Source organism: Zeugodacus cucurbitae, chromosome 6, assembly GCF_028554725.1.
Source record: "Zeugodacus cucurbitae isolate PBARC_wt_2022May chromosome 6, idZeuCucr1.2, whole genome shotgun sequence".
NCBI lineage: Eukaryota > Metazoa > Arthropoda > Insecta > Diptera > Tephritidae > Zeugodacus > Zeugodacus cucurbitae.
This window is the reverse complement of record NC_071671.1, coordinates 45,822,015-45,849,704: the sequence shown is the minus strand read 5'-3', so window position 1 is coordinate 45,849,704 and position 27,690 is coordinate 45,822,015. Positions and strand designations below refer to the sequence as shown.

General features: G+C 32.1%; 3 protein-coding genes across 6 annotated transcripts in view; 1 reads left to right on the top strand and 2 right to left on the bottom strand.

Moving 5' to 3' along the window:
- The first annotated feature begins 817 nt into the window (after positions 1-817).
- Fam214a_5 (Protein FAM214A) overlaps positions 818-27,690 on the top strand; it is a 134,063-nt gene continuing 107,190 nt past the window's right edge. Inside the window, exons 1-2 of one of the 3 annotated variants that reach the window (XM_054234496.1) lie at positions 818-1,000; positions 2,083-2,230. The gene's annotated coding sequence lies outside the window, so the exon portion shown is untranslated. Of the gene's footprint in view, positions 1,001-1,634; positions 2,231-27,690 lie in introns of all 3 variants that reach the window. The other 2 variants (XM_054234495.1, XM_054234494.1) reach the window with 2 other exon arrangements.
- Positions 5,183-8,260, bottom strand: LOC105209861 (UDP-glucosyltransferase 2-like). Of its 2 annotated transcripts, none has more exons than XM_054234498.1 (6): positions 8,063-8,260; positions 7,448-7,716; positions 6,714-6,823; positions 6,492-6,644; positions 5,790-6,428; positions 5,183-5,726 (listed from the first exon to the last, which is right to left on the bottom strand). In XM_054234498.1, the coding sequence occupies exons 2-6, from the start codon at positions 7,712-7,714 to the stop codon at positions 5,447-5,449; spliced, it is 1,449 nt and encodes a 482-aa protein (XP_054090473.1). In that variant the 5' UTR covers positions 7,715-7,716; positions 8,063-8,260; the 3' UTR covers positions 5,183-5,446. The 2 variants fall into 2 exon arrangements, with proteins under 2 accessions (XP_054090473.1, XP_028894641.2); XM_029038808.2 differs by having other exon boundaries at positions 6,714-6,931; positions 8,063-8,259.
- On the bottom strand, positions 11,472-17,310 carry LOC105209919 (UDP-glycosyltransferase UGT5). The gene is made up of 6 exons (XM_011180585.3): positions 17,090-17,310; positions 14,626-14,897; positions 13,053-13,270; positions 12,829-12,981; positions 12,127-12,765; positions 11,472-12,055 (listed from the first exon to the last, which is right to left on the bottom strand). The coding sequence occupies exons 2-6, from the start codon at positions 14,893-14,895 to the stop codon at positions 11,776-11,778; spliced, it is 1,560 nt and encodes a 519-aa protein (XP_011178887.3). The 5' UTR covers positions 14,896-14,897; positions 17,090-17,310; the 3' UTR covers positions 11,472-11,775.

The window sequence follows — 27,690 nt, the reverse complement described above, 5'->3', positions numbered from 1 at the left end:
ACCACAAAAGCCTCGCTGCTACAAAAATTACAACCGAAGGTTTTAAATGCATAAATAAAGGAAAAAAGTACACGAAACTACAAATGGAAAGCATTTTTAATTTACGAGAGTGTGATTTTAATAGGTTTGGATTTGTTTTTCGCGTTTGATGTCCACAGCGGCCTCGTTATAGAGAAGTTTTGTTTTTTGTTTTTGTAGTACACATATGAATATATTAATCATTTGTATTTTCGGATCTTATTTATTTAAACAATTCACGGGAATTCTGTACTGTACTGTCTGTATCTTTTCGCTGTTGTACTAAAGATAAGCTTAACAGTTCTTCAAAATTACACTTAAGTTGGCCAGAATGAAAAAAACATATAATTTTAAATAACTGTGATGAATTTTCACGGTTTAATATTAAAATAAATCATAAATGATTTTAAAAATTTGAATTTCTGTTTGTTTATAACCAAGAAGAAATTATTGAAGTGAGGTGAGTTTATGCCAATGTCAATGGTAAAATACCGTTGGCTCGAAGAATATGGAACATTTTCGCTTATTTTAATTAGTTTTTTTTTTTATTTGCCATAATTTTTTGACACATTAGCGAACTAAATATATGTAATAAAATACATATGAATGTTTTATATTTCCTTCACAAAGCCTAAATTTAGGACAGCTTTAGATATAATCTTTATATCAAAATACCACCACTTTTCCGCAAACATAAATAAAATACGGCAATATCTGGTTCACTTCAACATTCTCACCACTCTCTACTCTTACCAACGGCATTGCCAGCTGGTAGAGAATTGATTTTTGCAAACCATAGTTCGCCGGCTGAGATCGAATTGGAAAGAATTGTTGGCATAAAAATTGCAAAGCGTCGTCGGTTGGTCGGTCGGCAATTAATCAAGTGGTTTTGTGCAGTTAAATGTTAATTAGTGAAAAATAAATAAAATTAACAATAAAACATTAAAGTTGAACTTAGTGTGCAATTGAGAAAAAGGAAATTGTATGTGTTTCAGTGAGCATAGTGCATAATGTAATAGCTGCAGTGCTAGGGCTGCAAGTTGCACTGAGACTAGGTTTTGTTGAAGCCACTGCGGCCAAAGTAACTTGATATATGTAGCTAAAGGAGAGTTATAGTGCAACTTGCATTCATTGAATCAATTTTTTTCTCAAATAAGACTTGGGCCTGGTGTCTACCGAAATGGCCTTGTGAATATGCTAAGTGCCAGATGCCTTGCAACTTGTATAGCATTTTGATGTTAGAAATTCGGTAGTTACGGAATTCTTAACTATAATAGGAATGTTACTAAGTTTTTTTGTTATTAAAACCGTTATATGCATTGAAAAAACTTTTGGAAAATTTAAAGAAAAATCAATTTGTTAGGCGCTTCGTCGGCCATGAAAACACTTCGTGATGCACCGGTATATGTGTCGTGATTACTTGAAGTATTTTGCTGCTTTAGTCCAGTATCTTTTTTCAAAAGAAAGCAAAGGGAATTGCTTAAATATATCTTTCGTTGTTAATATCTTTAACTTTAAAGAAAAGCTTGAAACAAAGCATCATTAAGTTTTTTTTGTAAATCGGCGTTGAAAAATCGATGCATTGCAATTTTCTTTTCACTTTTATATTCGCATAGGTTCGCCACCATTTTTTCATGCATATTAGTAAAAACAACAACATTAGGGAAAAATAAAAACAAAGTGGCAAAGCAAAATCAGCTGTAAAGGCGGCGGGCAACTGATTGGAAAAGAGAGTAGAACAAAAAAAAAACAGTTGAATCAAAATAATAACAAACGGTTTATGAGTGCCGCTCGCACAGGTCAACAAATAAAACAATAACAAAACCTATCTCGTGAAATTCACGCCGTTCGTTTCGTTTCGCGTTCAAATAATTGTATAAAATAATTAAAAATCAAAATAATTGAATTGAACACGTTTTGTTGATTTTTTGAGTATATAAATAAATTAAAATCTATGTGCTCTGTTGTGTTAAATTTTAACCCATGAGTTCTATTTAATGTGTTTGCAATTGCATTGTGCCAATGTGAACGCGGGTTTATTAATATTTTAGCTGTGGTTTCAAGTGTTTCTTCTTCAGAGCTGATATTAAAATATTTTAATAAAGAATAAGGTGTGTTTAAGATACGTCATTTATCTTTAAACGTTCAATAATTATGTTTGTGCAATATTTGTAGCAGTTGTGTTGCAATATTTTTTTCATTTTCGAATAAGGTAAGTTGACATAAGTCAAGTATTATTACTTTATTAATTTATTTAACATTATTTATAAGATAATATTAATTTAATTTATAATATATAGTTTGTGAATAAACATATTTGTTATTGTAGTTAACTATGTAAAATATTTTGTTTATGGTTATTTTGCTACTCCCTGATTTTTTTCTTTTTTACTCTGTAGATATATAATTAAAGAGAGCGCGTTCTCTCTTATTTTGCTCTACGTCTGTCTATGCTCTGAGCGAGTTGTTGAAATCAGCTGTTGTTATGTTTGGTTGACATTTATTTGTTTACAGCTACTTTCAACGTTGCCACCCAAACAAAAAGATTTATTTATTGCTGATTTCTTGTTGCGAGAGTAGAATTAACAGGTGTAAACTAAAGCGAACAACTTTCCATGTACTAATGTACTAATTAACATAAAAAGTATTATACGTGATATTTAGTTTCTTGTATTGTATTTATATTTTAAATTTTGAAAAAATACTTTACCTTACGTGGTTAAACATAAATTTACTATATATATATTTTTGATCCGAAATTAATTATAATATGTAAAATATTTCATTCAGCAATACGTTAGCATTTGGATTTATAAATAGTTTCGATTACATTATAATAGTGCCGCAACAATAACATTTAAAAGAAAAAGTTGCGTGTTTGGTTGCTGAACTATTTTTATTTATTTTTTATTGAAAGGCATCTTTTTAGCCCTACTTTCCAAATACCTATTTTCTAAGGATAACTTTTTGGAATGGTTTTTATACTCTCCCATACTAAGATCGTGTTGGAAACTACTAAAAATGTTTTAATTGAGAAAAAACACCAGCAACATTAAATTTCATGGTAAAGATGACACACAAGGACTGCACTCAAATTTATTTACAAAATTTGAAATGGGCAAGGCTTCGCCCACTTATTGGTCAAAAACAATATCTTCGAAACTACTTTCAATGAAATTTGATTCCAATATATAAAGTAAGCATTAGTAAAGATATCGGAACAAAACTTTGCACAAATACTGCATTTATAGTGTGGCGTCGCCCTATTAAAAAACGTCGCAATCGGAGCATAAGTTTTCAAGGCCTCATGTATCGAACATGAGCACCTCAGTGCTTCTAATAAATTTTTTTAATGAAAATATAGTAAGTCTCTCAGCTACTTTGAAGAAATTCTGAGGGAATATTTTTCTTTTAATAATATGTCTCCGTGTCAACAATGAGTGAAATCGGGTTATAACTTCCCCTAGATCCCGAGAGTATAAAATGTTCGGTTACACCCGAATTTAGCCCTTTCTTACTTGTTTATCTACATCTTGTACGTATTTATTCTTTGAGCCAATATCAAGAGCAATAGAAGTTATATGGACGACAGAAAAGAGTTCAATAAAATCATGAAAATTAATTGACGCCGAACACGATATCAAAATGGTTCGCTTGCAACTAAGAGTCTCAATACTTCGCAATTCCTAACTCGAGTTTCATTGCATTGCTAAATTGTATTTGAATATCGCTAAAATTATTGCAGTCAACCTACTAACAACAACAATAAAGCACGACAAATTAGGTACGAGTACTTCCCAAAGTCATCTACTTAAATAAGTTTGCCAAATAAACATAAATAAGCAATGATTTGCCTTAAGTCCATACTTACAATATATATGTACATATATACATATATCTAAGTATGTACTATGTATCTGTTATAATATTTGTATCTTCGTGCACACTTTGCTCAATTCTTCCTGTCATTTGTGCCTACATTTGTACCTTGGCACCTATCAATACCAATCTGTTTGTCGAAGTTTGTAAATTTGTTTGGGTATTCAACTCGCACTCGTTTCAGTTTACGCAGTTAGCAGTTAGCAGTTTGTAGGCTTGTAAATCGGTGTACTTATCCATATATTTAAGCTTTATTTTTCACTGATATATATGTATGTATGTATATTGACTTTATATTTCACATGCCAATCAGTTTTTGGTTTGATATTAATATTCTATTGATTTTTGCTAATAATTATATTTCCAACGAAAACTATAAACTATACACTAGTCTACAAAATATTTTCTTTGGAAGTAAAAAATTGGATTCTTAAATCACGAAAAGTTTACCAGAATTTTTATAAACCTTAAATTCATGGCTTTGAACAATAATAATCTATTTTGTGTATTCAAGCGGACCCATATTGCAAAAAACAAAAAATAGAAAATATAGTTTTTGTTGTGCTATGTTGGCTCAAGGTCACTTTTTTATTCATTAATTTATTCCACTAAAATTTTTATAAAAAATTAACTAATTACTTATTTTTTAAATTGTTACACAGTGTTTTTTTTCACCTCATTTACATTTGTGCGCGTGCCTGAGTTGCGTGTGCGCATTTGTCGTAATTTTGCATACAAATTATTAGGATGTGAATTGAACTTGACAATTTTATAACAGTTAAACTAATTCATACCTTAACAATGATTATCACTTTGTCGTCATTACTTTGCCTGATTGAAATGCCTCAGTGCAAAATTCAAGGAAAAATAGAACAATGGAATTAAATGTAGGGTTTAGTGAGTAGTGTTGGTGTAAGTGACATATGAGGGTACTTCCTTAAAAATGATATGACTGGACAGTATAATTGGCGTATATGACTTTAACCATTTTGCACCAAAATGCATTCTGTAGAAGAACTATTCGATTAGCTACACCTCTACTAATTTTTTTTTCGAAGCAATTGTTAAATTCTTTACATGTTTATAACAAAATTTCTTTCTATTTGCTTTTAAACAATATTTAATATTAAAAAAATAATAAATAACAGTTGACAGGTAAATGATTTTGGTATTGAAAGTTATTTGAATGTTGATTTTCAAACAAAAATTTTAATCCGAAATTTACTGTAACACTGTCTATTCCGAAGTGTCTTCTAAGTTCCTTACAAATGAAAAATACCTTGCGTAGTTTGTAGAGAACAATTGTCCATTTATTTTATTAATTTTACTATATTTAACGAAAATGATGACTGTTTTGTATTTTGTTACAAAAAATTTTGGCATATGATTTTTTGTTTATTAATTTTACAATTTGTTCTACTCTCTCTCTTATGGGATGAATTATACTCGTAAAGATTATACCAATTTTTCTCTAATACAATAGCTTGCCTAAACTTTGAAATTTTACCCTAACTAACCCACTCAATATCTCCAAACGCCAACTACTTCCTTAATTCGACTTTTGTTTAGCGAGCGTCTTTGGACGCCGGGAGCACAGTCTACTACAAACGAAACTCCAACTCACAACCGATATAAAAATAATGAAGCCGATGAAGAGATAAATGTCCAGAGAGTAGTAGGCGAAGCGCGATAAATAAACGGCGTTACCCTTAAGTAGCGGTGCGCCTTGGGTTTTAGCGACATATTCCACCCAATAAATGGCGGTCTCGAGTGCGCTCTGCGGACGATGTCGGTAGGAGTGGGAAACCGCTTTGGCGTTGTCCATATATCTGCAAAACCGGAAAAATGTACAATATATTGTCAGCAAAAAACTCTCACAAATTTCAACTCACTGTTTCTTCAAAACCACTCGAATAGAAAGCAACACTGTATTCTCGGTAATATCGTCATACTTCAGCACCACACCCATCCCACGATTATGTATCGCCGCCGCATTCATAAACTGATCACCATACATGGGCGTAGCCACTACCGGTATACCACAATAGGCCGCTTCCGAACTACCCATTAGACCCGCATGCGACATGAATACCTTCACATTCGGATGACAGAGTATGTCGCGTTGTGGCAACCACTTGCTAATATACAGATTATCCGGCTTGTGCTCCAATGTGGTGTTCTCCCATTTCCAGATCACCCGTTGCTTGAGCCGTTTCACAGCGCGTACGATAGCGTCACGTTTGGCGGGCGGCAAGGTGTCGGCGCTTATCATGGAACCCCAACTTATGAAGACCACACCATGTTCAGCATTATCGATGAACTTTTGCAGCTCGGTATCGAGCGGTTTGGCCTTCTGTATGTGTATGCCGCCGACCTCGATAACGGATGGTGGCAGCGGTTTGACACCACTCAACGAAAAGTGCTGATTGACGAAGTACATTGATGTCTCCTTCGACAATTCGCTAACCGAGGGCAGATCGTGTCCGAATTTCTGGCGCACCATAGCGTCGATAATGGGCGTGTTGTAGTAACTGCAAAGCGAAAATTTATTCATTATTGTGATGTTCTATTTCATTCGCTTAATAGTTACTCACTCGTAGAGCAAGCGCATGCTGTGAAAGATGAACCAATTGCTCAGTCGATCGGCGAACATCATCGTTACCGATTGTCCCTTAACAAATTCTGGTACCGTGGATGTTTCAATGGGCATACCCATGCGATAGTAATGCCAAGGCAACATAGCGCAGCTAGAAATATTATTAAAAAAAAAATAATAATTATAAGTGTATATAATCGGTAGGAAAAACCTGCTTCACCTGCTCAGCGCTATGAACGGGGCTTTGAGTTGATGTGCCACCGCTGTCATGCAATCGCTATTGAATTGCTCCATAATGACTACGTCGAAATTTTGCCGCTGTTGCAACACCTGTGCCAAGGCGTCGGAACGCAATGTGAGATTACATGCGTCCCGCCCCCAATTATGTAGTAAAAATAAATCCAAGAAGTTATGGTGTAATGAGTACGATTTCAATACCTCCAAAGTAAAACAATTACATGTGCATTAAAATCAAAGACTTGTAAAGATAGAAACTATTAATGTTGAATGTGACCCTTGACTTAAACGGTCAATTACAGATCGTTTAGTAGCTTCCTAAGTATTTATAAACGATCTGTCAGCGATTACTAATTTATTACTCCTAATCAATGATTAACGGGACACCTATAGATCATTTTAATTCTAATTGAGCCTGAGAGCCCCTTAGTTCATAGCTTTAACAATTATTTTGTAGCTTTACCGCCTATTGTCGATAAGTGTAATTATAATAGTTATCTTTACAGTTCTTATTGGTACTGTGAGATTATTTCTAGTGCATGTACAAACGCATCTCTTCAAAACAGATAACCGTTCGGTGTGCTTAAGAGGTTACTCGTTTGCTTTTTATTAAAAAAACATTCCTATAAATTTGGACCAACCTAATACATAATGCCATTAACCTAAATGGCAGTGTTTTTGTCATATTTCTCCAAACAATGTATTTCTTTCATTTACCTGCAAGTCCACACTATTCGTCATTATATCGCCTGTTAACGGCAGATCTTTGTAATGTGCCGGTGGACTTTTGTCGGGGAAATAGCTTATGACAGTAACATCATGACCCTTCTCTGCCAAACCCCGCATAATTGGGTGGAAGAAGTGGAAGTGACTAACACCTGGATGCGGGAATAAACCGAGTATTTTGAGTGGATAACTGGCTTGCACCAGTGTGCAGCAGAGGCCAATTAGCAGCAACAAGTGGCCGGGCGTTAGTACAGCCATCGCTGCGGGAGGAATTAAGTAAAAGCAGATTATGTATAAATTAATAATTAGTTTTCTAAAAATAAAAAAAAAATTTCTGATTCGTTCACTTAGCAATCTATAAATTCTCGGTCCACTTTATACCGTATATTTCGTTTAACATGTGAGATATTTTAGCAAAACTAAGTGAACATATAATCTTTGATATGATGTAAGTGGGTGGTGAAAATGATGATGATGCACATTTAATCAAGAATTTATTTAAATTAACCCTATTTAGATAATATTTAAACTCTCGCAAGATGTTGCAAAGATAGAGAGAGTATAATAGTTTTATTCACATAACGGTACTACCAGTAGTTCACTCACCAGCGCGCTATATATAATGCAAAATATCACAGTCGACTAAATAGATATATATCTATACACTCTTGCCCACAAACACCGAAGACATGGATTGTTAAAAAAAATTGGAGGTCAGTTTATAATTAAAATATCAAATGAACCGAATCGTTACAGCTTTCTTCGCCGACTACTTATTGCCGACTACTAATTACTTATTACTTTCTCTACGGTTATATTTTCATGTCTCCTTTATATTATTTGTTTCTATATCTCCTTTTTCAAGGTCTTTAAAATTGTTTATATATAAGCTTCTTGGCCATAAATGTAATTTACAACTCCAATATGCAAATCACTGTTTTACTTTATTTACACAAATTTAATTAAAACATAAAGTCATCTTTATTTGCTTTCCGCTTGATTTGTTTGTGTTCCACTATTTCAACCTGAAGTTCACTATCGGCTAAAAGTCATTCGATGTTATAGGCTTCCCTTTAGATTATTCCGATAAAAAAACAATTTTTATTGTTGTATCTGCTAATTAAACTTAATTTTGTTTTTTGATTTGCTTTATCATAATAAACATAAAAAATATAAGGTACGCAACTTCTCTCTACTTCCATTTCGTTAAGTTAGAGAAGTGTTTGTGTGAAAAAATATCAAGTATTCGAATTTTAGGTTAGGTTAGTCTGTTAGGCCAGAAAAGTACACAAGAGATGTTCCATTGTTGCTCTTGCTTTTGATATTTACATTCTACATTCTTCGCTATCTGTCAGTCCCACCAGACTGTCACGATTGACGAAAATTTTGGCTCCGCCCACTTATGGGTCAAAAACCATATCTCAGAAACTACTCAACCAATTTGAACAAAATTCGATTATTAATATTTCCTTGACATCCCATTAGCATAGTGGGAGAAATCTGTTCATAATCACGCCTACTTTTCTTATACCACAATTTTAAAGCACCAGACTATAAATATTCAAGGCCCTCCGATTTCTAACATAAGAACCTCGAAGCTAGCGTTTAATTTTTTATTAAAACAAGTAAGGAAAGGCTTAGTTCGGGTGCAACCGAACATTTTATACTCTCGCAATTTATTGAAGAAATTTTATGAAGATAACACCCAAATTTACCTATAAATTCGGCACAAAGTTTAATAGAATAACGAAAATCGTCCTATATAGTGTATGAGGAAATTCCTGAACCGATTTCATTCATTTTCACCAGCAAGGTACATTATATCCAAGACTATACACTCACTTAATTTCGCTAAGATATCTCACATATTAATCAATCATATATGCAGATAAAAGCCCACCGTATTTTTGAAAAACCTATAATTAGGTATATGGGAGCTAGGAGATGTTATATCCGATTCTAATAATTTTTGGAACCGAGACACACTATTAGAATAAACAATTTCCTCTGAATTACATTAAATTCTCAGAGGGATTTATCCATATTTTCGGTTAAAATTTACCCTTAGGCGGGGAGTTCAACATGTTCGATAACAGGGGCCTTGAAAAGTTATAGTCCGTTTTCGACAATTTTTTCTCAAGTGAAGCCAGAGATGATATGTACTATTTGTGTAAAGTTTTATTCCGCTATCTTCATTGGTTCCTTATGTATACATTATAAAGTAAAGGAATCAGATGGAATTCAAAATTGAGTTATATGGGAAGTTGTCGTGGTTATGAACGGATTTCATCTATTTTTCACATGTGTCATTAGGGTGTCAAGAAAGTATTATATACCGAATTTCATTGAAGTCGGTAGAGTAGTTCCTGAGATATGGTTTTTGACCCATAAGTGGGAGATGCCACGCCTCTTTTTCATTTTGTAAAAAAATCTGAGTGCAGCTTCCTTCTGCTATTTCTTCTGTTAAATTTAATTTTTCTGACGTTTCTCGTTAGTGTGTTAACCCACTTTTAGTCATTTTTAACCTAACCTTTGTATGGGAGGTGGGCGTGGTTATCCGATTTCTTTCATTTTTGGATGTATAAGGAAACGGCTAAAAGAAACGACTGCAGAAAGTTTGGTTTATATAACTGTTATTGGTTTGCGAGTTATATATAAAAAACCTATTTGAGAGCGGGGTCACGCCCACTTTTCCAAAAAAATTACATCCAAATGTGCCCCTCCCTAATATGATCCTATGTTCCAAATTTTATTTTCATAACTTTATTTATGGCTTAGTTATGACACTTTAATAGTTTTTGGTTTTCGCCATTTTGTGGGCGTGGCAATGGTCCGATTTTGCCCATTTTCGAAACCAACCTCCTCAGGGTGCCAAGGAATACGTGTTCCAAGTTTCGTTAAGATATTTCAATTTTACTCAAGTTATCCGTTGCACGGACAGACGGACAGACAGACATTCGGATTTTGACTCGTCTCGTCACGCTGATCACTTTGGTATATACAACCCTATATCTAGCTCGTTTAGTTTTGGGTGTTACAAACAACCGTTATGTGAACAAAACTATGTATAATACTCTCTTTAGCAACTTTTGTTGCGAGAGTATAAAAAATCAAATATTAAATGAAATAAGTTTCGTGTATGATTGCTGAATTATTATAATTATTTTTATTTTTTTGAAAGACATCTGTTAGTGATATCCTATAAGCGTAAGATATCACAAAACCTTTTAAGCTTTTTTCCTTGCACTTAACGGAGTTCTAGTTTTTTTTGCAATATAACAGAATTACAGATAGAAAAATTAGCAATAGGATCAGGGTTATATGTGTCTTAAAGTATCGGACTTTTAACTTTATTTTTCTATGAAAGAAACCTCACTAATTATACGGCTCTGAGTCTACAATTATATTACCTATAACATACAAGAAACATGATTTGCCTTCCTAGTTTTTGTGTGAAGCGTTCTAGTAATGAAATATAGACTCAACCCTGACAATCCACTATATTTTCTACAGGCTACAACTTTCAACATGAGACTAACCACTTTCTATTAGGTCTGCTCAAAATCTCTAATCTTACATACCTTTCCTTGGACAGAATTCATATAACTTATTTTTGGTACCCACGTATTAGTACACAAAAACTATCGCATATATCAGGTTAAAATAATAAAATAAACAGCTCTAAACTGACAGAATGCCTAATGAAAGACCCTTTAATAATTTTGCTATTAGGACCTGTTTGAATTATGCGATTTTTGTAAATTTTCGATACTTTACTTAAATTTCTAACAAATTTAAAATGTCAATTGTTTCTAATTACAGGTATGGATGCTTCCAAAAATTATCTAATACTTTAAGGATACTTTAATTTTATAAAAACAACAGACGACAGGTAAATTATTTTGATATTATAAACAAATTCTATGACTAACATAAAACGAAGATTTTTGAACAACAATTTGCTTCTATTCTGAAATCCCTTCTCAAGATCGTTACAAATGAAAAATTACTTGCGTAGTTTTTAGAGAACAACTGTCCATTTATTGGATTAATTTAACAATTTTTAAATAAAATAAAATGGAGTTTGTCTTGTTTTTTTGTTACAAAAATTTTGGCGACTGATTTTTCCTTTTTTTATTAATTTTACAATTCGTTCTATTCCTCTTATAATCTAAATTTGATAACTACATTTGCTATTTATTTGGTAAACTCAGTTAAGAATTATACCGATATGTTTTCTAATACTTCTAACAAGATATCTATCTTGTTAAAATCTTACTCTAACTAACCCAATCAATCTACAATCGTCACCAATTTGTTCAATTTGACTTTTGTTTAGCGAGTGTCTTTGGACGCCGCGAGCACAACCTACTACAAACAAAGCTCCAACTCACAACCGATATGAATATAATGAAGGCGATGAAGAGATAAATGTCGAGCGAATAGTAGGCAAAGCGCGATAAATACACGGCGTTTCCCTTAAGTAGCGGTGCGCCCTCTGTTTTAGCGACATATTCCACCCAATAAATGGCTGTTTCAAGTGCGGTCTGCGGACGATGTCTGTAGGAATAGGAGACCGCTTTCGCGTTGTCCATATATCTAAAAATAAAATCCGGAAAATGTGGAAACTATAATATGTTCTCACTTAATCTTTCATAATTTTAACTCACTGTTTCTTCAGCACCTCCCTAATTGAACGCAACACTGAATTTTCGGTGATATCGTCATACTTCAGCACCACACCCATACCACGGTAGTTTATCGCCGCCGCATTCACAAACTGATCACCGTACATGGGCGTGGCCACTACCGGTACCCCGCAGTAGGCGGCCTCCGAACTGCCCATTAGACCCGCATGCGACATAAACACCTTCACATTCGGATGACAGAGTATGTCGCGTTGTGGCAACCACTTGCTAGCGTACAGATTATCCGGCTTGTGCTCCAATGTGGTGTTCTCCCATTTCCAGATCACCCGTTGCTTGAGCCGTTTCACAGCGCGTACGATAGCGTCACGTTTGGCGGGCGGCAAGGTGTCGGCGCGTATCATGGAACCCCAACTTATGAAGACCACACCATGTTCGGCATTATCGATGAACTTTTGAAGCTCGGTATCGAGCGGTTTGGCCTTCTGTATGTGTATGCCGCCGAGCGCGATAACTGATGGAGGCAACGGTTTAACGCCACTCAACGAGAAGTGCTGATTGACGAAGTACATTGACGTCTCCTTCGACAATTCGCCAACCGAGGGCAGATCGTGTCCGAATTTATGGCGCACCATAGCGTCGGTAATGGGCGTGGTGTAGTAACTGGAAAGCGAAAATGTATTCAATGTTGTGGTGTACTATATTATGCTGTTCATGGCTACTCACTCATAAAGCAAACGCATGGCGTGGAAAGTGAACCAATTTCCGAGTCTACCGCTAAAGGTCATTGCCTCAGATTGTCCCATAAAAACTGCGGGTACCGTTGAGGTTTCAATGGGCATACCCATGCGATAGTAATGCCAAGGCATCATAGCACAGCTGAAGAGATTATTTTTTAAATGTATAATTATTGTTAGAGCAATTTATCGAAAGAAAGAAAGTGCGCTCACCTGCTCAGCGCTATGAACGGGGCTTTGAGTTGATGTGCCACCGCTGTCATGCAATCGCTATTGAATTGCTCCATAATGATTACATCGAAATGTTGCCGTTGTCGCAACACCTGTGCCAAGGCGTCGGAACGCAATGTGAGATTGCATGCGTCCTTACCCCAATTGTGTAGCAAAAAGAATTCAATGAAGTGACTGTAGAAAGTTTGCGATTTCAAGATCTGAAAAGTAAACGAAAAAAAACATTAAAATACTTGCAAATATAAGTTGTGAATTTGTTATATGGTTTTAATAAGAATTTAATATTTTATCTATTGATAAATTCCCTAAGTTTCTGAATTCACTGTAAATGTGAGAGCAACCGGTAGTGCTTCACTAATTATAATAATTCGTGATTAGCAACGTCGGAAGATGAAGAAAAATTCTTACTTAAAAAAACTTTTTCGCAGAAATTTGCTAATGCTTAAGTGATTTCCGTTCAAAAGTTCATGCAAGATAACTTAAATGAGACGGACATAACTAAATGTTAACATACATACATATGTATATAGTAAGGGATTCACAAAATCTCAAAAAATTCAATAAACAAAAATATATATTTTTTTACCGTGTATTTTAAGAATATGTTCAAACGCGCTAAAAATTAAATCTTAAATTAATCTAATTCAATACAATAAATTCTGAGAAGCCTTTAAGTGTGAATATTTTTGCCTCTTGATATAGTTTTTTCTTGTTAGCTTATTCAACTTTATTATTTTGTACGTCCTTTACGACACATTTTTATTGCTTTTACCTTGTCTGGCATACTTTTAAAAAATTTCTAAAATAGTTCGTCGTATTTTTTGTCATTCTATGAGAACTCGTCCCCATGTTTCAATTGATGGTTGTCGGAGCTTCTTCATCTGAATATAATTAAAAGGGTTTAAGACCCACAGTGTGTCCAAATACATCCAACTCACTGTCGCGGAAACAACCCCCCACCAAATTTCAATCACATTGATGCCATGCAGAACACCAATTTTTTAATCGAACCACTTCTATATGCATTTAAGCTTTTATTAAGCATTTATAATTAATTTGTAATCTATCCGCCTATTATCGATAAGTCTAATTATGTTACCCTTCCTAGTAATATCAAAAGTATCGGAACTCATTGTTTGAGGACAGATAATCATTCGGTATAATTCGGATTCGGTATAAAAGATTACGCACGGTCCTTTTTATTTCGAAAATTAAAAAAAAAATATTCACGTACGAATACATTAGAACCAACCTAATACATAATGTCATTAACCTAAATACAATGTTTTTGTCGTATTCCCGCAAACAAACTAATCTAAAAACAAACAAACCAAAAAACATACATACATATTTATTCGTGTCTAGACTTTGAAAAAAACAGTGACAGAAGAAGCTTCACTTGTTTGGGATGCGAAGGCGAAACTCAAAAACTAATTCAAAATAGCAAAAACTGAAAATCTGCACCGTCAGCATTAGTAATTGGATAGACTGGTTTCTTATTCCTACTATTTAAATTCACGTGCCAAAGTCAAGCTCATGTCATTCTTTCACTCACCTGCAAGTCCACACTATTCGTCAATGTGTTAAGGCCTGTTAATGGCAGATCTCGGTAATGTGCCGGTGGACTTTTGTCGGGGAAGTGGCTTATCACAGTAACATCATGACCCTTCTCCGCTAAGCCCCGCATAATTGGGTGGAAGAAGTGGAAGTGACTAACGCCCGGGTGCGGGAATAAACCGAGTATTTTGAGCGGGTAACTGGCTTGCACCAGTGTGCAGCAGAGGCCAATTAGCAGCAACAAGTGGCCGGGCGTTGTATTCGCCATCTCTAAAAAACCAATTATATTTAATTAAAGAAAACATATTTGGAATTTCATAAAAAAAGAGATCGAGTTGAATGAGTTATTACAAAAAAAAAATAAATAAATAAATACATTTTCTGGATTTTAAACCTGATAATAAAATGTAATGTAATTGGACATAAAAAATAATCTAAAAATAATTAATGCTAAAAATTGTTTGAAATTGAAACACGTTTATCTGCTTAAAATGAAAATATCCATTAAAGCATTGTAAAAAAATAATTGAACAAGTATATAAAAATATATTTAATTAAATTAAAATTATTAAATTATTATTATAAATATAAAAAAAAATTAATTAATTAAAAAAAATTTATTTTTTATAAGAAAAAAATTAAAAAAAAATAAATTATAAATTATTTTAACCATAAACTATAAAACCAAAAATTATAAAATAAGAATTATACAAGAATCTTTCTTAAAAATAAATCTATTTTTAATTATTTATATAGGGTCATACAATGTTGATATAAATTAATAGTTGACATTAATTATGTTTACTACATTGTTTTATAATTTAAATAAAGTTTTAATTGAAATAAAAAAAAAGTATAATGAAAAACATAAAATAAATTTATGAAAACAATTATAAAATAAATAAAAAATAACATTTTGCTTAAAAAATTAAATATTTTCTAAATGCTCTTAAATAGTCAAAGTACTAAATATTTTATTCATACAAATAAATTATTAAAAAAAAGTTTAATTTTTGAAAAAAAAATAAAAAATAAAATTTTGCTTATAAAATGTTACAGTATTTTTTCTACGTTCTCAAATTGTCAAAATAGCCGTATACATTTTACTTAAATAATATAATAAATAATGTATAAGTTTATAATTGTGACAAATTTATGAAAAAAAAGATTTTTTTAATTGAAAATTAGTTTTGACAATATATTATAATAAAAAAAATAATAAAAAAATTATTTGAACATTTTGTTTTAATTATAAACAAATTGTATTAAAGTTATAAAAAATATTTTTAAAATTAAGATTATTTTTTATATAAAATAAATCTATTTTTAATTATTTATATAGGGTCATACAATGTTGATATAAATTAATAGTTGACATTAATTATGTTTACTACATTGTTTTATAATTTAAATAAAGTTTTAATTGAAATAAAAAAAAAGTATAATGAAAAACATAAAATAAATTTATGAAAACAATTATAAAATAAATAAAAAATAACATTTTGCTTAAAAAATTAAATATTTTCTAAATGCTCTTAAATAGTCAAAGTACTAAATATTTTATTCATACAAATAAATTATTAAAAAAAAGTTTAATTTTTGAAAAAAAAATAAAAAATAAAATTTTGCTTATAAAATGTTACAGTATTTTTTCTACGTTCTCAAATTGTCAAAATAGCCGTATACATTTTACTTAAATAATATAATAAATAATGTATAAGTTTATAATTGTGACAAATTTATGAAAAAAAAAGATTTTTTTAATTGAAAATTAGTTTTGACAATATATTATAATAAAAAAAATAATAAAAAAATTATTTGAACATTTTGTTTTAATTATAAACAAATTGTATTAAAGTTATAAAAAATATTTTTAAAATTAAGATTATTTTTTATATAATGGTTTTTATTAATTTCACTGAAAAATAATTATAATTCTTTATTAGTTTAGAATAGTTTAAATATGTAAACCACTTGGTATAAAGTAATAAAACAAATATTTTAAAATAATTAGAGAAATACTTTTATTATACAAAATTCAAATATTGTTCCTTAATTAAGTATATTTATTTTGAGAATACTTGAACAATTAACACATTAAATCAACAATTTATTTGGGCTATCTGTATTTATATAATTTTATTCCGGTAAATATTGAACTAATTTTCATTATGTACACTCAAGCGATAATTTTTAATTTCCATTATGTAAAGCATCAAAAACTGCAAATAATGATGTAATGCAATTTAATTTACTACAAGTGTCTGTTAACAATTGGCAAATGCTCAATGTCAAGAGGGCTTAACTGCAAGTGCAACTTTTCAAAGTCAATATGTACTCATTGCACTTCAAAACAAAAAACCGCTACCGGCGTTTTTGGGTGATAAAATTAATATCCATTTATTACCACAATTAGCACAACACGTGTGTAAAAAATTATTATACACCAGTAGTTCACTCACCAGTGCTTTTTAAAGCAAAACAGCACAATCGATTTTAAATATGTGTATATATAAACACTTCCCTCCGAACACACGCGTTTTTTTAATTTAGAGGTCAGTTTATAATAAAAAAAAAACTAAATTAGATAAGACTTTAACCAAAAAAAAACTCGTAGCAGCCAATTGCTGCAACCCAAACGAACCGAATCGTTACAGCTTTCTTCACCGACTGACTAAGTCAAGGCAGTGCCGGCTAAACAATATTAGCAAACGCGAGCATTCAAATATATCTACATTCAATTTCCTACTAGATGCGCATTCAAACACACATATTGTATTTATTTACCCAGTAGTGTGGAGACTAGTTGTTGATAGGCACTAGTTCAAGCACAGATTGCTTGGTAGCTGTTTTCGGTTCGTGGTAATGAAACAAACAAACAACTGGTATAAGTAGCTTCTATTGCTATAATGAAATGATATATGCATATACTATCTGGCATGGGGATGAACTAATTAGCTGTCAGGAGAGAAGTAGAGTCAGTAGCAAATTTTGTCAGCGAAACTCAAACTTAGCGGGTGAGGAAATGGCGAATAGAACGTGTAATGTTGATTTGCCGCATAATCTTCTTGTATTCTTCTTCTTTAAAAAAAATCGTTAATATTTAATTCATTTAAGTGAGTACCTTTCTCACTAATTTCAACTGAGACGAAACTCTGTAGCTCTGTAGAAATAAATCTTCGAAGACAAGAGATCGTTTTTTTCTATTATTTTCAACTAGAGTCACTTTCATAATTTACTCTGTAGTGCTTTTGATTTTTTTTATTATTAGTTTTAGTAAACACCTACTTACCTTCCCGTTTATATTTCCACGTCTCATAATTTTTTTTATATATTTGTATTTTACTTTTTCCGTAAGTATTCTTCCTTCCAACCGTATATGATATCAATCTAATTTACTACCTGCAATCTATCACCTGTTTTGTTTTGTTTGCACAATTTTAGTTTAAACGTAATATAATCTTTATTTGCTTCTCCTTATCGTTACACTTTTTCAACCAGAGGTTCATTATCGACTGAAAGTGTTCAATCTAATAGGTTTCATTTTGACCCCGTTAGATTAGTACTGTAAAACACCTGTTATTTATTGCTATAATTGCTGAGGTACCACAATTATTTGTAGACTTACTTTATTAGTAATAAAAACAAACAAATATTAAGAAAGCAGCTGTTCTCATCTTCCATTACCTTGAACTAGAGAAGAGACTAGTGCGAATTAGCGTGAATCTAGTATGATACTTGCCATAGATTTGCCAACTGACCATTTTGCACATATACAACATACATACATATACAATATTTATAGAGTGTAAGCTTTCGCATACTATTCGTGGCAAGCGATCGGCAGCCGGTGTACATACACCCTAGTGAAAGTGGTTAGTTGTTAAATAATAATCGTTTTGCGAAAATCGAAAGAGAAAGATGAAAATTTAATTGTTTCATCTTCTTACCCAATGCGGTGAGTGGCCAGTGGACTTGAGTGATTGATTTTTGCGCATATCTTTTTAAACCAAATTTACCATTCACTGTGGCAATATGTTAAAGCAGCTTAGGTTGAGGTATGTTAATAGTTGAATGGAAGTTATTTTGACTAATTATTTTGAACGTGACGCTTTTTTATATAAAAAAAAAATGCTTTAGTAGTGGCATCGTAACGTTATGTTGAAAGTGGTATAAATTGTAAATCGAAATTGTTATCATAAGCCCAAAATATTTATCCTTGCTTAAGTCGACTTAGGCTATTTCATTTGTGATGGCACTGGTATGTAACAATTTCATTATATAAAAAAAGTGAATACTTATTTGGAAGAACTATAGAAAAAATGCCAGTAATTAAATAAATATTTTAATGCATTTCATGAAAAATCTTAAATATATATGAAATAAAAATGTGACTTAACATAGTAGCTCGAATGACATATTTTTTTAGTTGGATAGCAGAAACAAAAATAAATAAAAAAATAAGTAAGGGGGGGCTATGTTCGGGTGTAACCGAACATTTTATATTCTCGCACTAGTTTATATATATTATATTATAGTTTATAGTCCACTAGAATAACGAAAATCATCATATATAGTATATGAAGGCTGAGGTAATTCCTGTACCAATTTCACTACTTTTCACCACTAAAGTACATTACATCCAACACTATACGCTCATTTAATATTGTTAAGATATTTCACATATTAACTGATATATAAGGTATAAAGCCCACCGTATTTTTGAAAAATCTATAATTAGGTTTAGGAAGGGATGTTATGATCCGAATTGAACCATTTTTAGTACAGAGATACACTATTAGAAGAGAAGATTCCCTCTGAATTAAATTAAAATATCTGAGAGATTTACCGATATTTTCGGTAAAAAAATACGTTCGGCACTGAGTTCTTCGTGTTTTATATTCGGGAGCTCGGAAAAAGTTCTTAATATTGTTATTAGAAATTCTTTTAATTGCATTAGTATTGAAATATAAAAAAATATTGCAATCATCATCATCAATCATAAAAAATCTGTATATATGATTAGCTTTCTTGGTTTTAATGATAATTGTTATTAACTAAAATAATTTACAATATATTTTTGAATGAAAAAATAAATTTGTTGATTAAAATATTTAATTTATTTTAGTTACTATTAATTCATTATATTATTTAAGTGAGTGTTTTTTAAGAGTGTTCAACAAATAAAGAACGAAATATGTTTACCAATATTTTACACTGGCTGTATTACCCATCTGCTTAGCGTTTTACACTTTGTTTATGTTCGCCATTACTCAGCATTTTAACGCGTGTCACACGTTATTGATAATGTGTACGGTTGTACATATGTATGTATATATTTATTGTTTATTTGAACAAATATATAAAAAAATGTATCGATATCTGTTAATATTTATGCATGTATAACAAATAATATAACCGATCGAAATTTTATTGCGCTAAAATGTAGGTTATCATTATTCAAAACACCTTTTAGACAGCTGTCAAACGCTAATTGTCAAAACTCAATTAAGTATATTTGAATACCAAATATTATCAGTCAATTTCCAACCAAATCAAACCCTACCCTACTTGTTATAAAACATATTGTAAACATTTTAAAAATTTAAACATTAAATTAAATTGTAAACATTTTAAACGATTACTCACTTATAAACCATAAATTTCTTATCTCTCTCAGGAACATTATCAGCCGCACTTCACAATTGCTCTTGTTCTTATGAGCAATATGTAACAGACATTGGCGCTGATAGCGTTCGAGTATGACTGATAAGCATTTTTCATAAACCGTAATTACACGATTACATGAAAAATCCAATAATCATAAAGTAAACAAAACATTATCCGTTCAACGACACGTGAATAGCAAATTAAACGTGTTGACCCTACTCCGAAGGGAGCTTGAAGATAAAAATTAACTTCCTGAAAAAATGCAAAACGATTTTCAAATATTTAGCTATTAATAAAATTATTAATAAAATTCTTTAATCACAAATAGTGTAGAAACCACTTTGAAACATGTCTCTCAATTAGAGTAGACACAGTTAAATTTCATATTTTTATTTATTTTTCTTTTATCAATTTATTTTTGTATACATATTTAAACAAAAAATAGAATAATTTATAAATGCCATTATGTCTCGACGTGACTACAATAAGCAGCCAATTGTGATAAGAATAAGCCGCTATGTATTAACTACACGCTACAATTGTTTTTGATGAAGTTATATTCAATATTATTGGATTCAACTTTTTTTTACAAAAAAAAAAATATATTTAAAATCAAGACACTTTGTCTGACAAATTGACCTTAAGCAGTGAGAAGTACTAAACAAATTTTAAAACATTCAGATTATTTTTATACTCTCGCAACAAAGTTGCTAGAGAGTATTATAGTTTTGTTCACATAACGGTTGTTTGTAACACCTAAAACTAAACGAGTTAGATATAGGGTTATATATACCAAAGTGATCAGGGTGAAGAGTGGAGTTCAAAACCGAATGTCTCTCTGTCCGTCCGTCCGTCCGTCCGTCTGTGCAAGCTGTAACTTGAGTAAAAATTAAGATATCTTGATAAAACTTGGCACACTTATTTCTTGGCACCATAGGAAGGTTGCTTTCGAAAATAAGCAAAATCGGACCACTGCCACGTCCATAAATTGGCGAAAACCGAAAACACATAAAGTGCCATAAATAAAGCTATGGAAATAAAATTTGGTATGAGGGATCGCACTATGAAGGGGCATATTGGTGTGTAATTTTTTTGGGGAGGTGGGCGTGGCCCCGCCCCCGAATAGGTTTTTAGTACATATCTCGCAAACCAATAGAGCTATATAAACCAAACTTTCTGCAGTCGTTTTTTTAGCCACTTCTTAATACAGTCCAAAAATGAAAGAAATCGGATAATAACCACGTTCACCTCCAATGCAAAGGTTAGTTTGAACATTTCTAAAAGTGGGTTAACTCACTAACGAAAAACGTCAGAATCACTAAATTTCACATAAGAAATGGCAGATGGAAGCTGCACTCAGATTTTTTTACAAAATGGAAAATGGGCATGGCGTCGCGCACTTATGGGTCAAAAACCATATCTCAGGAACTACGCGACCGATTTCAATGAAACTTGATTTGCAATACTTTCCTTACATCCCAATGATATGTTGTGAAAATAGGCCAAATCGCTTCACAACCACGCCTACTTCCTATATGCAAGAACTTTGAAGACGATCTGAGTCGTTTACTTTACAATATATAAAGTAAGCACTAGTGAAGATATCGATGCAGAACTTTGAATAAATACTACCTTTATAGTGTGGCAGCCCCATTCTAAAAATCGCACAAATCGGATAATAGGTTTTCAAGGCCCCATATATCGAACATAAGGACCTCGGTGCTTCTAACCTCATATTATGGTTTCCAACTTTCAATGTACTTTAAACAATAATTATTGTGTATTATATAATATAAATAAAGTTAAATAAATAAATTGCGAGAGTATAAAATGTTCGGTTACATCCGAACGTATCCCTTCCTTATTTGTTTCTAATAGATTCTAATAGATAGACAATTCCTAATTTAATTTGATTTTTTTTTATAATACAAGCAATTACCTAGGCTTGCGCTAGATTTTTATGTGCAAGGTTATTAAATTATCAATAATCAAAATCGAAAAGCTAAGTTTTTTATTCAAAAACATCGTTATTTTCAAAAAAAAAAAAATCAAATAAAAATAACTTGATATAACGATATATTTTACCTAAGCCTTTACGCTAACCTAAAAAAAATAAAAGGCACAAAAAACTTTCAATTCCTCTCAAAAAATAATTCATAACATATTTTGTTTTGGTTATTTTCTGAGTTTATTTATTTTTATTGTATTTATTTTAGTTAAGTCCATGCTATTTTTTTTCAGTATTCTAAATTGTGGGCGTAACCACATTTTTTGGAGCACATGCGCTAACACTACGTTTACTTGTTCCCGTTAGTAGTGTATAATATAGTTTTTTATAAACAAACGAGATAAAAATGTGGCTATATCTATGTATAAAATCTTCAAACTTATTTTGGTTGAGAAAAAACTTCTTATAAAATCCATTCGGCGTCAGTAAAACAATTTAAAACTTGTCATTCTCTGCCATTTTTCTCTTTGTCATATAACATCAAATTTCACCCAAAAATTGGTTGGGAAAACTTATGATCCACTCTCAGTTTCGCACTCGTTAGTTTGATGAAAGAGTACTGCAACAATTTCCTACTGGAAACTTTCTACGTGTTTTGAATCAAATTTCTTTAATGCTTAATTATTTGTTATTATTTTTTCTTTTCCAAAATAACACTTTTGTTTAATTCTTTGCTAACTTGCCTAACATACGTATTCCCCTTTACTTGAGTATGAATTTACAATTTTGCTCCGTTTGTAAAACGTCAAGTCATCAATATAACCTACAAATAGAAATGAGAACTCAAGAATGCAAAGCAAACGTATTGTAGGCATTAATTCACCGAATTGCCGCTTCGTCGCCTTATTATTATTGGAACAGCGTCTCATTTTGCATTGCAATTGCAATCGCAATACAATAAATAAGTAAACAGCTGGTGGGAATGTGAGCCATGATAGTCAGTAACAGGAAGAGAGGACAAACCGCAACGAATGGCGAATAAAGATATTGTTTGTGTGGAGACAGACGACATGACTCGGAAGGAAGAACTACCCATCGGTTCAGCAATTACTTAGCTAGCAGTGCAAAAGTACATACAGTACATAGGTCTATGTATAGAAGAAATACCGCATCCATGTTCTTTGCTGAACTTTTTTGCTTCAGTCTTCATTGCTCGAACATTACAGGACCCAACTGGCGATGGAGAAACAACACCGGTCAGAGTCAGTTGATTGTAATTCGAACGATGAACCATTGGTGAACGCATCAAAATGCATTCATGCCCGAGAGAATTCAATTAATAAAGAAGGATGGAGTGAGATAATGCAACATCAACCAGTCGAACTATTAAAAGAAAACAAAAGTCATAATTGCTAGTAATTGTAGACAATTGTAGACTTTTACAGCAGGTGGTGTCGGTATCGAGCTTTTTAAATGCTTCTAGACATGCTGAGCACAAGGCAAGGCATGTCTTCGCAGTGAAGCTGATATAAATAGAATATTGTTCAGTTTGAAATTGTTTTATGCAAATCTTTGAGTGTCGAATAAATACAGTTCTCTATTTTCTATTCTATAACTCTTCATAAGATCTGGCTATCTACCAGACCCATGTTAAGTAGAAAACCGCCCATACGTGGCTTTAAATACTCAATTTATGACAACGAGAAGTGATTCAATACCGAAAATAGTGCTTTCGAGATTCACGTCTCTAACAAATTTGCATGTCTACATGTTGTTATATATGACAGACAAGACAGTATCTACATACTTAAATACTCTCGTGCTTGTATGTGAGTCTGCCTTGTAATCTATAAATTATTTACGATGATTCTGTTTTTTGTTGGTTCATTGGGGCTTCCTTCCTTTTTTGTTGTTGAAATTATTTTGTGTTTTTTTTTTCTTTATTTTTGTTTTGCTTTTGCTTTTGCGATTTTCTTACTTTCGTGAGCGTATTGATACTGAGTAGATGTATGTACCTTTAAGTGCTGAACACATAGACGACGACAAGTGACGCGCGACATCTGTAATATATTAAAATACACGCGTTCTTATGGGCACAGTTTTTTAGACAACAGCACGACTTCGCGACAAAATGGTTGAAGTCTTCGCTTTCGCCAAATTAGAAATGTTTCTAATTTTTGCGGCGACAATGGCAGCTGTAGAGCTGCCACTAATATGCGAAATGTAATATTATTCAAAGTTCTAACAAGTATGACGTTACTTTGCTAGCAAAAGCGTAAAATATCTTTTATATATGATTTATAATAACAATCGATTATTTAAAACAAATAAATCGACCTATTTTTACATTTTTTGCAGAAATAATTTCACTTTAAACTAAATATGTAAATTTTATTGAAGTGAAAGGTTTTAGGACGGCAACAATGAAATTGCTGTTTGATATGTCGCTGCCGTCTTCAAAATGTTCAAGACGCCGGCTTCAAAACGATATTTGTAATCAGCCGTCGCTACGTCGTGTCGTGTCGTCGTCTTTGTGTTCAGCACTTTACTCGTAAATTTTGTTTGTTTAATTTTTATTATTTAATCTCTCCATTTAATTATTTGCAGTTTTATCTGTTTTAACTCGCCTTTTCTTTTGATTTGTTTTGCCACTGTTTTCTGTGCATTGATTGCTCTTTGGTTTGAAAGTGAATTTTTCGTGTTGTATTCAGGTTATTACGACAAGGACGAACAAGAGTGAACACAGTTTTTAATAATATATGAAATTAGAATTTTTAAGTTATCAAGAATGTGAGGATGTCATTTGAAGCTTAAAAAGCATTGATCATAAGCGAATACCTTTAGGGGTTTACATATAATATGGTACCTAGTACCGTCCCCTTATACGAAAACAATTCGACAACATCGTCTCGAGAACACACCATCATTTCCTTTCGTCAATGACAAACTCGATTTATATTGTAATATGCGAATCATTTTGTTTCAAAAGATTGACGAAAAAATTAACCGATCTACGCACTCTCTATATACATATATTATAGGATCATTCGAAAATCCTGTTAATTCAAATTACTTGAGACGAGAACTTTTCGTAGTTCATTCGACATCAATAAGAACTTCATACCATCTGATATCTTTGATAAAAACCGAAGCCGAAGCGAACAGGGTTTCCAAAGATTTTCGTTTACTTGTAATAGAGTAAATGAGTCGAGACTGTCTTGGCCGTTATTTGAGAGCTAACTCTGGTATCATCCATCACAGATATAGAATTCATTAGTTTCAAACTCTATGACTATAACTCTGTCTTTGAGAAAGACCGCACAGAAATAATCATTATGTTCGAAGTATGACCAATTGTGGTTAGATCCTCTTTCCGCCTCCTCTTTCAAAACAAAACATTTTAAAACTTGCTAGTAATTAGAACTCCATTCTTAAAACAAGAAAAAAGCTATTATTCGCCACAACTGCAGCCATTGACATCCCTACTGTTTTGCATCCCATTTGCATTGCGTTGATCTTGCCAATTAAAATATCCGCAAATGTACTACGTATAAATCTTTTATCATTCACGCTCGCCGATTTGCGTTCCTTTCTCGCTTCATAGCACACTCTACACTCTGTAATCTGACATGAGAACATTAGCGCATGTTTTTCTTTTTTTCCCCGCAACCTCATCGATAATTAAATGATTTTTATAGCCACTTTTCGAACGGCAATGCTGCGCAGCGCTGCGGGAGATCTCGATCACTTACACATACACTTATACATGTTACTTAAAGGTTTTGTGTTTAGATACAGTGGTGGGCATATAAATTAGCGCTCAAATTGTATTTAAATTTGAGTAAATATTAAATAAGAAAACGTTTGCAATTTATGTAATTTATGTATTTCCTTTTAAATATTTATATATTTTTGCTTAAAACAAGGGTATTTAAAAAAAATTATATATGCACTAATATATTTCATTTAAACAATTCAGTATATCAAAGATACATATTTAAACAGAATTTTGTGTAATTTTTATTTACAACTTCTGAAAACTCAGCCGTTGGCACTTCATCTCGTATAAAAAAAGGCTTGCAGTGGACATCATAACTCATGATTGGTTCATCTAAAAACAATAAAACAAAAATATTTCGGTGGTAAATGGTTAAATCTAGCTTATGAACGAATGAAAAAGAAAATGTTGAAATTTGAATTTTTCACAGAATTTTAACCAAAGAACTCACTTTTTAGTCAAATTTTCTCCATACAGTAATCCCCGCTTAAATGAAGGCACTGAAGCGGGAAGGCACTTCAATTAATTTCGCTCAAATGCCTCGAAGTACTTACCAAGTTTATTATCAAATTCCCAATGTACTATTTTTTTCTGTTAGAATGAAAATCAGACTTATTTCTTAATAATAACAAAAATACAAAAAAAAAATCATTATACAAATATATATGTATATGCTTTCCTGTGACAATGTTAAAAGGCACTTACAAGAGGAGAATTGAATACAGTTTTTTATTTTTGACTTAAATGTTACTTACATTTGAGCGGGAAAAGAACTTAAGAGGGAAGTTTATATGTAAATTAAAAAAAAAGCAACGATGCCGCAAAATATTGGCTCTTAAGAGGGAAAGGCACTTAAACTAGGAGGCATTTAACAAAATCCTTCGTTCATTAACTGGATCATTTCAAATATGTGTGCAAAATTTGAATAAAATCGCTTAATAACTTTTCGAGAAATCGTGTCCACCAACTTGAAAAAACATGTTTTAAGTTAAACACGTTTCAAGTTTTACATTCAGATTGATCCTGAATCTTCCAAAGGATATATGTATATAACGCCTTAAATGCTGTTTTTTGTGGAACATTGCGTTATTATCAGTAGTGGAGAAAAATTTCAAATTGCACATTAAAACATTTATTTAGTTTCGATCCACATACTCTGTTGTATCGTGTTTTCCATGTTCTGAAGAACAGAGAGCCAAGGAGATTTTTTCTGAATCTCATAAAACAGGAACATTCAAAAATCACAACTGATGGCACCATCCATACCATTCTTGATTCCATAATAATTAAATAATAATGTTCTTGTTGGTTTTACACTTTCTAAGTTCACTTTGACCTAAGTTCTAAGTCAACCTCTCCTAATAAATTTGGCTTAACGGGTTTATCGAAGTGAATGCATATCAGTGGGAAAATCATCAAATTGTATATATATGCAGCGTCTTCCAGCATACTAAGGTCCCATGAAATGGTATAGCCTTAAGAATGCTTCATAGAATCAGTAAATTACTTTTATATGGAAGTACCCATTTATTTTCTTCGCTACCCTCAAACATTAGGCTATTCTTCAGTGTTGGTTGCCTTGCCGTGGCGAAGGAGATTACTATAGAAATTGGCACATCCCAAACCCTCGCTTTTACGCCCATCTCCTATTGTGGAAGTGTGAACCA

What these genes read in the sequence shown, in the direction of transcription:
- LOC105209919 (XM_011180585.3), bottom strand. Translation starts at nt 14,895, where the DNA reads ATGGCGAATACAACGCCCGGCCACTTGTTGCTGCTAATTGGCCTCTGC. An exon ending in CCGTTCATAGCGCTGAGCAG is followed by an intron (nt 12,982 to 13,052) that starts GTGAGCGCACTT and finishes TAATCTCTTCAG; the next exon opens with CTGTGCTATGATGCCTTGGC. An exon ending in GCCATGCGTTTGCTTTATGA is followed by an intron (nt 12,766 to 12,828) that starts GTGAGTAGCCAT and finishes TTCGCTTTCCAG; the next exon opens with TTACTACACCACGCCCATTA.
- LOC105209861 (XM_029038808.2), bottom strand. Translation starts at nt 7,714, where the DNA reads ATGGCTGTACTAACGCCCGGCCACTTGTTGCTGCTAATTGGCCTCTGC. An exon ending in CCGTTCATAGCGCTGAGCAG is followed by an intron (nt 6,645 to 6,713) that starts GTGAAGCAGGTT and finishes TAATATTTCTAG; the next exon opens with CTGCGCTATGTTGCCTTGGC. An exon ending in AGCATGCGCTTGCTCTACGA is followed by an intron (nt 6,429 to 6,491) that starts GTGAGTAACTAT and finishes TTCGCTTTGCAG; the next exon opens with TTACTACAACACGCCCATTA.